The sequence below is a fragment of the Oryza sativa genome, chromosome 1 (assembly GCF_034140825.1).
Source record: "Oryza sativa Japonica Group chromosome 1, ASM3414082v1".
Classification (NCBI taxonomy): Eukaryota; Viridiplantae; Streptophyta; class Magnoliopsida; order Poales; family Poaceae; genus Oryza; species Oryza sativa.
In genome coordinates, this window is record NC_089035.1 from 3,438,756 (window position 1) to 3,451,394 (window position 12,639).

General features: G+C 45.5%; 1 protein-coding gene across 1 annotated transcript; it reads right to left on the reverse strand.

Moving 5' to 3' along the window:
- Positions 1 to 1,879: 1,879 nt before the first annotated feature.
- On the reverse strand, positions 1,880 to 5,729 carry LOC107278774 (receptor like protein 22). The gene is given in 1 exon segment (XM_066311971.1): positions 1,880 to 5,729. A coding segment is annotated over 1 exon segment (3,066 nt). The 5' UTR covers positions 5,643 to 5,729; the 3' UTR covers positions 1,880 to 2,576.
- Positions 5,730 to 12,639: the final 6,910 nt, after the last annotated feature.

Consider the following 12,639-nt stretch of genomic DNA (forward strand, 5'->3'; position numbering starts at 1 on the left):
GGCGCTGATGTGGCGATACCAACCCGGTCTTCATTCCACGTGGCGCTGACGTGGCGATACTAATCCGGTCTTCATTCCGCGTGGCGCCTACGTGGCATTAGAATTAAAAAATATCTGTGGGACCCATCTATCATTCACATATAAAATATATCGTGGGACCCACCGACATGTGGGACCCACTGACATGTGGGGCCCACCGACATCCTTTCTCCTTCCCTTCTTCTTCCTCCTCCCTCCCTCCTCTCTTTTCTCTCCCCCTTTTCTCTTCCCCATTCGGACGCATCAGTGGCGGCAGCGGCCGGGTGGATTGGCGACGGATCTGGGCGGCATGGCCGCGGCCCCTGCGCCCCCCCCCCTCTTCTGGGCGTCGGTTTCCTCGCCTTGTGTGATAACTAATACTCCCACTAGCTGCTACTACTACATCACTAGCTTAGCTAATGACGTCGCCAAGCAACCAACAACACTAAATTAACCAACTAAATACAAGCTAATTAAGCTAGTGTCGTCGTCATGTTGCCTAGCTAGCTAGCTAGCTAATTACTACTCCGGTGAGTGGATGGCGCCATGCTGCCATGGCGGCGCAGCAGCGGCAGCACATGTCCATGTCAGCGTCGTCGTCGCTGGTGACGAGCCTGAGCAACTCACGCGAGGGGAGCCCCGACCGCGGTAGTGGCCTTCCAGAGGGTGTCGGCGACGGCGATGTCCGCGGTGGAGTGCACCGGGACGATGGCGACGCCGTCGTTGCTGGAAGGGAGATTCGGGCGGGGCGGGAGCTCGCGGCGGCGGTCGAGCCTGAACGCGTTCGACATCATCTCCTTCTCTCCGGCAACTCCAGCGCCGGCGGCGGAGGTGGAGCTGTACCGCCGCGGCAGCCGCACCCGGCATCCGAACTTCCCACCGCCGCCGTCGCCTCGCTGCAGGATACGCGACAACAGCGACCGCGGTGACTGGCAGCTCTCGATGCCGCCGCAGCGCCGCTCTGCCCTGCCTTCGCGCCGGCCTTCTCCACCCACCGCCGCCCACGGCTTCACGCACTCCCTTGCCGCCCTCCGCTCCGCCATCCGTTGCCTCGGCAAGCTCTCCGCGCTGCTCGCCGACGGGAAGAGAAAGAGAGAGATAAGGGAGAGAGAGGGGGAGGAAGAAAGGTTGGAAAGGCTCGCCGACAGGAAGAGAAAGAGAGAGATAAGGGAGATAGAGGGGGAGGAAGAAAGGTTGGAAAGAGAATGATATCGGGACCCCACATGTCAGTGGATCCTATTATAATTTTTGTGTGTGAATAATAAATGGGTCCTACATATATATATTTTTAAATCTAATCTTACATCAGCGCCACATGGGACGAAGACCAAGTCAACACTGCCACGTCAGCGCCATGTCAGCAAAACCGCCCTCCAAAACAACCGAGAGAGTCAATTTGTACCGGTTTTAGTAATTGGGGGAGTCGTTCTAACCGGTTTTTTGGTTGAGGGGTACGAATCAGATTCGTTGTACATTTAAGGGAGTCAAAGTGGACTTTTTCCTCCAAATCTCGCGCACGCGTTGACCGTTAGATCTAATCGTGTGGTTCAGATCAAGTTGTGGAACGTGACTGAGTGAAGTATATTTTACACATAGGCCCTTCAATTAATTTCATAATATTGCTAGAGAGCGCGGGCCGATGGTTGAGCCGTCCAAGAGCGGCGGCGGCGCGGCGCTCCGGCGAGCGGCGGCCGGAGTCGCTCTCCCGGTTGGCGTTGTGTATGTGATAGAAGGCCAGGAACCCGCGCCATTGCTCTTCTCAACAGGAGCAGGTGAGATCTCTGACCTGTCAACGGCAAGGTCGTCTTCCTCGTCATGGACCTTCTCTCCCTCCCATGGCGTCGCCCACCTCCGAGGTCTGTACACTCCATAAACCAACCTCTCCTCCTCCCATAACGCAGCGTTGCCGGATCTACGCCCTCCAGAGTCTGAACCCCTCCGAATCCTCTCCGTTGCGTGTCTCTGGGGTAAAGTAGGCTATGGAGGAGCAACTTGCTTTCTATTTACTTCGGATGCTAAGATTGTTCATCTCAAATTGCTAATACATTTCGCATAAAGAAATTGCTAATACATGCCTCCAGATGCCTTTTTTTTCTCAAGTCATCCTACTGAGTTGGCGACTAGTAGGTGTTAATTGCTGCTAGTTTTCCTACTGAACATACCTAACAATACTGTTATGGGTGAATTTTTGTAGGCTCAGATTTTCTTACTGAAGAAATAACAGAAGCAATCGATGGAATAACTCAACAACATCTCAGGTGTGCTCCGAACCTCACTGCCAAAGCAAAATTCTATTGTTTTCACTAGTAAGCAAGTGTTACCTATAAATCACACATGCCAACTCGTTGATTCAGAACATCACTAGTATGTAATGTAAACTCTGTATATCAGTATATGATGTGTGCATCCTACTGGCTTGTGTAACTCTAAAGTAAATAAATATAACACCATTATCACCCATACTTACAGTGATTCAAATATTATCTTGCGACAACACTGACATGGCCCTGATTACAATAATGCACTGCAAGTGACCTTGATACAGAAAAAAGTTTATTTCAATACATGATACAGAGGGCTCTCTGTCTTACTGTAGCCTGTTTTCTAATGGGTATTCCCCATGATACTACAACAGCAATGGCCAACCCAAGGCCGAATCCCAATCCAGAAAAGAGGAACAACACAATATCTACGGATTTCTTCTTGGAAGGGATCACATTCAGAATTGTCATGTTGATGCAACCTTTAGATAGCGGAGGACCACACAAATCATTATTCCCCAGAAATGAGCTGTTGGTGAATGTCAAGAAATGAAGTGATTCAGGTATTTTTCCCTTAAGCTTGTTGTAGGATAGGTTTAGCATTTCGAGGAAGTCTAAGGATGCTAATTCTTGTGGAATGACTCCTGAAAGCTGATTTGAAGATAGATCCAAAGCTTCCAGCTGCTTCAGCCCACCAAGTTGAGATGGAATTGGCCCAGTGAGGAAGTTATGTGACATATTTATCCCATGAGTTAAAACAAGTTCCCCAACAATTTCTGGGATGCTACCATTGAATGCATTATTGGAGAAATCAATGAATACAAGGGTTCTTAGTATTTGAGCAAGTGTGGTGTCATGACCTTTGTATGTGAGTGAGGCTTTATATCTATATACTAGTCCTACACTTGGCACAGCATGATCCATGACCAATGATGTATTTGTGTCTATATGTAGCATCGACTCCAACTTCTTAAACCACTTGTCTTTGGGCAACGGACCAGAGAAGTTATTTGAGGATATGTCAATAATTATTGCATTTGGAAATGCACATGTGCTTTCTTCATCGGTGAGAGATTGAACGACATGTCCAAATAGCTTATTGGATTTCAGTACAAGCACTTGGAGTCTACGAAGTTTACTCATCCAGCATGGGAAAATGTCATTTATTTGATTGTTCCCAGCATCAAGGATCTCCAAATTTTGACAAGCAAGTAGGGATCTGGGTAGCTGTCCTTCAATCCTATTGCCACTAAAATATAGTGCATGAAATGAGCAGCCTTCCTTTATAGTATCTGGGATCTCCCCATCGAGTTGATTTGCATTTAGATTTAATATTTGTATTCCATTAACGTTCTCGATCAAACAAGATGGTATTGAGCCACTAAAGTTGTTGTTAGAGAGATCAAGGTATTGTAATTCAGTTGCAGTACAGAAAGATGGTGGGATTTCTCCGGAGAAGTTGTTTCCAGGGGCATTGAAAAGTGTGACATGACTAAGATGGGCAGTGAAATTAAAAGGAATCGATGAGAACATGTTGTTTGAGTAATCTAGCAATCTTGCAGAACCTTGAGGTATAGGTATAGTCCCCTCAAACATGTTGTTGCTAAGATCAAGCCAATCAATTTGTAAAGGAATAAAAGGGTTAGATCCAACACTAGTAAATTTATTATGTGCTAAAATCAAACTAGCAACGCCAGAATCATTCCAAGACTCCCATGCCCACGATGGTATAGCCCCATGGATTTGGTTTTTTGAAAGGTCGAGCCAAAGGAGTTCATCTTGACTCCTCAAGAAATCAGGGAATTTAGTGATGTTGCAACCCGATAAAGCTAATATTTGTAGTTTAGGGATGTGTGTTGATGAAGAATCGACTTTTCCATCCACCACCACAAGATTATTATCAGATATATCCAAGTAACGGAGGTGTTGTAGTCCCCATAATGATGCAAGTTTCATTGTACCGACAAGATTGTTTGAATTAAGGAAGAGTGTGCTCAGATTGGTGAAGTTTGAGATATTTTGTGGTAGTTTTCCTGAAAAGTTGCATTCATACAACACTAATTTTCTCAATTTCGTTAACTTACCTAAAAAAGAAGGGATAGATCCAGTTAGACCACACCTAGAGAATTGAAGGATTGTTAAAGAGGTAAGGTTTGTGATCCATGATGGTATGGTTCCTACTATTGTTGTTCCAGAAATCTCCAACGAATTCAATGATTTAAGCCACCCGATTGATGAGGGCAGCTCCCCTGAAAACTGACTTGCACCGACGCCAAGGTTCTTCAAATATTTGAGATTTCCAATGGAACTTGGTATTTCACCGTAGAAACTAGTCTCAGTGACAAATATATTTTCCAAATTACTAGCAACTGAGAAATTTGGTAACGAATCAGATAGTTCTAGATTATTGTAAAGATCAACTGTTACTAATTTCTTGTGTTGGAAGATTAATGGAGATACCTGTCCTTGAAGAAAATTGTGTCCCAGTTGTAGAACACGCAAAGAGGAGAAGGTGGCGAAGTTTGGAATGGGACCAGACAAATCATTAAACCGTAGGTCAATAACAGCAAGCGAGTGCATGGCAGAAAAGGATCCACAAATAGGACCAGAGAGCCCACAGTTTGGTAAGCTAAGAACCCGAAGGTTAGGAGTGGACGAGGATAGAGCATCGCACCATGTCATCCCGTTGTCGGACAAGTCCACAGCGCCGAGGTAGAGCTCCCTCAATTTTTTATGATTTGCGATTAAAGTTTCAAAGTTTGGCTCTTTGAGCACGCTAGATTCAACTGAATCAAAGGACAACACAGAATGACCTTGTGTGAATTCTTCTACTTCAAATCGAGTAGATAGGTCGAGAGATACTAGATTTGTTAGGCGACTGATGCTAGCGGTAGGTACCTGGCCCACGAAATCGGAGCTGGAGAGGTTGAGATAGGTGAGCATGGTGAGCCGCTCAAACCCTGTCTGCGGGAGTTAGGATCCATTGAAGCTGTTGCAAGCGAGGTTGAGGGAGGTTAGATGGAAGATCGCAGGATCAAGACCGCCGCTCTCCAATCTACGCCCTCCCAGGTCCAGAGACGTCACACGCCCATCCCCATTCCTGCAGTGGATGCCCTCCCAATGGCAACAGTCTGTGCCGGCCTTCCATGACCCAAAGGTGGAACTGGAGTTTTTGGTGATGGAGAAAGAACGTTTCAACCGGAGCAGCGCCGATGCCTGGTCCGGCAAGCATGGAACAACCGCCGGCGGCAGGGCTCCGGTGTGGTTGGCGTACGTAGCTGCTGATGAAGAAGGGACAATAATGAGCTGGGTGTGTAAGAGGATCAGCATCAACGGCAACACCAATGGCTTGTAACGGGTCATTGTGGAGTAGCAACTAGCAAGTACAGCAGTTTGATTGGGTTTACTGCTAGTCTGCTATACGTAAGAGGGTGTATCGATCGGTGTATGGACGGAGGATTCTACCGCATACCCTCGCACATTCTTATACACGATAACTCGCCAACTCGGATTCGTACGTTGCTAGCTGGATTAACAGAAGATCAACTCGGCCAGCCAGTCGTTGCTTCGGTGTTCTCTACTATTAGTAGAATAGTCTAAGCCGTTGATTTATAAGGCTATATCAGTACTTTGCTACTTATATGATTAGGGATAATTTTGATGTTTATTTATGGATCTGACTATCCATTTATTGGGTGATTTCTAGAAAAAAAAATCATCCAAATTTTTTCCAACTTTAGATTTACATCCAACGGACAAAAAAACAAATACATATTTATTTACACAACATTTTTATCAAAATTACAGTACACTTATATGTCATATCGACTGAATTTGCAAATGTAATTTTAGTTATATAGGACTGTAATTTTATATTTAAAAAATAACAAATACATATTTACTTACACATCTTTTTTATCAAAATTACAATCCACTTACATATCATATCAACTTAATTTACATATGTAATTTTAGTTATATAGGGCTGTAATTTTATTTTTTATATTTTTTAAGTAATCGTTGAATTTATCGTTGATGGTGCTGCTTCTATCGTTTCTTCGCGTTGTAGCTCCACGCGCCCAGCTCTTGCGGTAGCGCCAAGTAGTCAAAGGCGATTGCACCTCTATATGCTACTCCATCCGTCTCTAAATATTTGACGCTATTGATTTTTCTAAATATGTTTGATCATTCGTTTTATTGATTCTTTTCCTATCATTTGATTTATTGTTAAATATACTTTTATGTATACATATAGTTTAGTTTTTGAATAAGATGAATGGTCAAACATATTTAAAAAAGTCAACAGCATCAAATATTTAGAGACGGAGGGAGTAAATTATTTTTATTCATCTCATCAGTCATGCAATACACAGCTACGTACAAAATTCAGGTTTCGCATACACCTACAACAATCGACACAGAATAGAGCAATCAAATATCAATACTTGATCTGCATCCATTCAAAAAAAAAAAAACTTGATCTGCATGGGGGAGGAAATGGATGGACAGGAGGTTATCTTGTACTCCCTCCGTCCCATAATATAGTAACATAGAACCGGATGGGACACAGTACAACGAATCCGGACATCTATGAAATATCCCATCCGGTCCTAGGTTGCTATATTATAGGACGGAGGGAGTATAATAATATGCTGCTTCAGTGCCTCTCACAGCCAGAACCGCTGCAACCACAACAGCCATGGTTGCGCCATCTCCACGCCTTCACAGGGTTGGAAATTTCGGACATTTTGGATCCCTTCGATAAGATATTATTTTGGTCAATTTTTTTTTTAAAAAAATTCATAAATTTTGATAATATTTATTCAAATTTAAATAAATTTTGTTCAAAATTTTGAAAATTTCAGACCGAAATTTTGGTATTTTAGTGATGTCCGATCAAATCGGCTAAACCCAAAAGTTTAACCCTGTACCTTCAGTCACTGATCTGTTGTCAGTTGTCACCATCGCCCCGGACCTCAGCCTCCTCGGGCAGGCTCCTCGCCCTCAATCATGGATCAGCCGCCGGCAACCGCAATAGGGACCGCGCCACCATTGCCTTCCAATACCGGCAGACGGGATGCACCGGCTGAGGAGCATGTCTCCCCGAGCTCCGACGAGCCACCGAACGACGAAAATAAGGACGAGCGATGTGTAAACGTATAAGAGGACAACAAAGACGCAGATTAGCAAATGGAGGAGGCACGAGGTGGGAGGCGGCAGGTGTTGGCGAAGGATGTCCAGGAGCAGATCAGCCGCCGCCGCCTGCGACGGCTGCGGTAGCCGCCTCCGCCCCCTCGCTTCTGTAGCGCCGTCTCGACTGATATGCATATTTACAAATTTATCCCTCAACTTCTACTTTTCAATGGACATTTTGCCCTCTCACGTTTCTACTCCTGTTAATAAGATGGCAGTATAAATACATCTAGTCTCTTGGATAAAAAAAAATCAACGGTTTAGATTGATTTTTACTATAAGTAAAGAGCACCGAAGCATGACTTTGTGGCGAAAATGATTTAGCCAGAAGTTACTGTATACGCATAGCGACTTGGTAATTATTTATTTGGTTTTGAATTACTTATACTTTTATAAAATATTATTGGATTCCTCGTCAGTATATATGCCGAGGCTACATATGAAACAACTTCTGCTTGCTGCCCCCTGGGCAGAGGAAGATGTATCCGTTCACGTTTTGTGCTTCTAATATATTAAGTTCTTAGAAAAAAACTTCGACGGTTTATACTCCCTCCATACTCGTAAAGGAAGTCGTTTTGGACAGCGACACGGTCTCCAAAACAGAACTTTAACTTTTTATTTCTATAAAAATATTTATTAAAAAGTAATATATGTATATTTTTATGAAAGTATTTTCAAGACAAATCTATTCATATAATTTTTATATTTTCAAACTCAATAACTTGAGAGTTATTCATGATTTATATTCTCAAGGTTTGATTTAAACATTGTTCTAAACGACTTCTTTTATTAGTATAGAGGGAGTATATGTCTTGGTGTTTCTTAAATCTTGCAAAGCGGCAGATGGAAAAGTACTACCAGTAGTCTACATGCATTGATTGGAAGATGGTTAAGCTAAAAATGATCTGATACTTAGGGCTCCTTTGATTTGTAAAAAAAGTGTAGAAAATTTGAAGGATTTTAATCCTATGGAAAAATTTTCTATGAAACCCTTTAAAACAAAGGACTGAATCCTATACTATCCTTTAAAATTTCTATGGAATGGGTAATCCTATAGAGATTTTGGAGGAAAGTTAGCAAGAGGTCCAACCTCTTGGAAAAATTCCTTTGAGTCTATCTCTCTTATCCGATTCCTGCGTTTTTCCTGTGGTCCAATCAAACGGTCATTCCTGTGTTTTTCCTGTATTTTCCAATCCTCTGTTTTAAAATATATATTCCTGTCAGAATCCTGCGTTTTTTTCTATTCCTCTGTTTTTCCATTCCTGCGATTCAAAGGGTCCTAATGGTGGAGGAGAGATTAATGATGTTGTTTAATGGGTGGGGACTGGGGGGAATCGGAGGGGACTTTCGCCTAATTCTGTAAAGATTTGTCAATCCAATGGTTGAAATTATTGTGCCTGTTTGTCGTAGATATAGATAGATTCGGTCCATCGCTACATACAGACATGCGCAACGTTCTATGCACGGCATGCATGGGTACAATGCTAATTCTCTGCAGATGGAGTAGTAACGAGTATAACAGGGAGGATGTCGTATTCGTTTCAAATTATTTTTCTTTTTATTGTATTGAGTAAAACATATATATCTTTACCATGAATTCTTAAAAAATATATACTCCCTCCGTACTCGTAAAAGAAGTCGTTTATGACAATATTTAAGTCAAACCTTAGTAATATAAATCATGAATAACTCTTAAGTTATTGAGTTTAAAAATGTAAAAAATATATGAATAGATTTGTCTTGAAAAATACATTCATAAAAGTATACATATATCACTTTTCAATAAATACTTTTATAAAAACAAGAAGTCAAAGTTGTGTTTTAGAGACCGTGTCGCTGTCCAAAACGACTTCCTTTACGAGAAAGGAGGGAGTATAGTTTAACAACATGTGAATTATATATTATAAAAATATTTATAATCACTACTACACAAATGGTTTTTTTTTTGGCGGCCAAAACACATTTTTGCTGGCTAGTGAAGATAAAGCATCTTCACTGGCGGTGACCAACCGCCAGAGAAGAGATGTTTTCACTGGCAGACGGCTTAAGGCTGCCGTCAGAGAAAATTATCTTTGCTGGCGGCAGCCATACGAGGACCGCTGTTGGTGATATGGGCCCGGGGGTACGCAAGATGGAGAGAAAGAGCCCTTCCGTCCGGCCACGTAGCCGCACGGCCTTCCCCCCCCCCCCTCGGGGGGGAAAACAAGCGGTCATGAAGCGGCCAAGGGGCCTCGGGATGCCCTGCCGCACCCCTCGGGGCCCTCGGGCAAGCTGCCCCAAGGCCCCCGCTCGGCTGCCACATGGTGGCCGAGTGGGCGGAGAGAGGGGTGCTCTCAAGCGCCTTAAATAAGCATCGCCCCAACCGTCCCCCGCCGCATTTAATGTGGCGTGGGCGGACGTGAGGCGCCGTCCGATTGATGTGCGTCAATCGGGCTTGATCGGTCTGTGACCGGCCAACAGGCGGACGGGACGGATAGCAGCGTACCCACGTCCCGCCCGGTGTCAGGCGGAGTGGGGGCAGATAAGACCTGTCCCATCGGCACGTCGGTGAGCGTGCTGCTCCTGTATGGAGTCCACCAAAGTCGCCAACGAATTAAGGGCGAATGACGGGCGTGTCCCCCGTGTCAGGCGGGGGACGGCGCTGGGCCCACCTGAGGATGAGCAACCACCTTGTTTCTGGTTGAAGGCAAGGACAACGGCTTGACCCAAGACATGTGGGCCCCCACCCAATGATGGATTGTGTAAGGCGGTGCATGTGGTATCCCCTTGAACTATAAAAGGAGGACCTTACCCACCGAGAAAAAAAACGCCACTTGAGAAGCTTGAGCCAACTCCCTTGTAACAGCACAAGTTTAATTCGACACACAGGAGTAGGGTGTTACGCTCCATAGCGGCCCGAACCTGTATAATGTCTTGTCTCCCATTCTCTTCCGAAGAATCTCACCAGCTAGGTCCATAGCGGAAATACGCTCTTGATCGACAGCCGCCAACAATAAGAGAATTTTGCTGGCAGCTGTGGTAAGCTAGCTGCCAGCGATAATTGATTTTGAGGCAAAAAAGATTGAAAATAACCACATGCAGTTGCCTTCTAACCGCTAGCAAAAAAAAATCCACATTCAAAAACATTGCTGCATTTTCAATTTTTAAATCCACATCAAGAGATCAGATTCAAATCCAATCCTGATTCACATCAACATGCAAACATCAATTTCTCACAGCATCCAAAAGTCCAAACATCTAGATTAATTTCTCACAGCATTTTCAACATACAAACATCAACACATACACATTGGTCTTCGTCATCCCCGACGACCTTGGAGGTTATTGTCATTGTCACCGAAGCCACCCCCTTGGCTACTGCCGCTGTCTAGGGGTGAAAACGGAGCAGATTCGGACGGATAATAGCTATACCATAGCCTAAACCATATTTTTTAAGCGGATGTGGAGTGGGTGCGGATGACGTGTGGATGCGGATGCGGAGCGGATTATTTCGGACGTCGGATTCGGTGCAGACTCGGTTCGGAAACGGACAAAAAGTTATCGGATGTCAAGTTTGTATTCAATCCATTCAACAAGAGGGCGGCAATATAATTAGCCCCAATACGATGGCAAAACATCATTAGTTTACTGCGTTCAGTTCAATAGTAATAGTATTTCAATAGTTCACTAGTCAAAATAATCCAAGATACATCCATGATCCACCAAAAACATAATATATATATAAGTGTTCAATTCAATAGTTCACCGGTCACTACGTTGCTTAAAATGTAAAAATAAAAGTCATCGGCATGAGGCAAGCCATACAGGCATACAGCAACAGCAAGCATAGAGCAGTAGAGCACCCCTATGTAGTGCTACACGCAGCATACTGCATACAGGCATACATCAGTAGTAGTACAGGCGTACAGCACAAAACACACAGCAGTGAGCGGCGGTGCTAGACGAGGAGGAGCGGCTGGCGCGTGTTGGGGAGGAGGATCGGCCTGGCGCGTGTTGGGGAGGAGTGGCCACCGCGTAGGGTCGCCGTCGCGCTGTGCCGCCGTGCTACTCTCTCCGACTCCTCAACTGACGGCTGAGGGACGGCACAGAGAGAGAGAGCCAGAGACGGATCTGGGGGATGAGGAGAGGATTAGGTTAGGCCGGGTTGGGCTATTGGGCTAGCTAGGTGGGCCTGAAAGTTGTTGTGTGGCCTGAAATTCGCGGATTATCCGCCAAACAGTACATCGGATAATCCGATTAAAATATCGGATAATCCGCATCCGTCGGATATCGTTCATACCACATCCGCATCCGCATGACAAAATCCACATCTACATCCGCATCTGGCCGAATATCTAAAAACCCTTACCATATCCTCACATCGGACGGATTCGGAGCGGATCGGATCGGATAATATCCGCTCCGTTTTTACTCCTAAGCTGCCGTCTCTCTACGGCCAGATCAGGGAGAGGAAGGAGGGGAGGGGAGCGAGGGTAGGGTCACCGCGGCCCTCAGGCGGCCCGATCCAGCGCTTGCGCCCCTCCCGCGACCCTGTGGCGGTCGCATCGTCATCGCGGCGGCAGATCTGGTCCCCCACGTCGTTGCAGCGACAGATCCGGCCTAACCCGTTATCGTAGTGGCGGATCCAGCCACCCTCGTCGTCGCGGTGGCGGATCCGGCCTCCCCCATCGTCGCGGCGGCCGGATCTAGCCCCGAGCTCACGGCGGCCAGCGGCGAAGAGGAGTAGGCCGCACCCTGCCGCCGCTACCGAGGCCCTCCCTGTTGGCCAATACAGCAGAGATATTGGGCGGGAGAGGTGACGGTAGCCAATGGCGGTGGTGGCGACGGTAGCCGGCAGCAGTGGAGACGGGAGGCCGAAGAAGGGGGGAGGAGAGACTGAGGGAGAAGGGAGAGAGGAAGAGAGATTGAGAGATAGATGAGTGAGAGAGGCGAGTTTGGTGGGCGGTAGGGGCGGTGGATTTTATATATTCGCCTCAATTTTTTTTTTGCAGCGGTCCTCTTTACCAACCACCAGCAAAAAAATGCTGGTGAATATTTAAGAGGTCTGCCTCGAAAAATATAGTTGTTTTTTTATGGAGGACAACTTAGCGTGGCCACCAACGATAATCGGTTTTCGCTGGCGGTCCGTAGCCCCTCACCCCTTGTTATGTTTTTGTTGGCAGTTTTC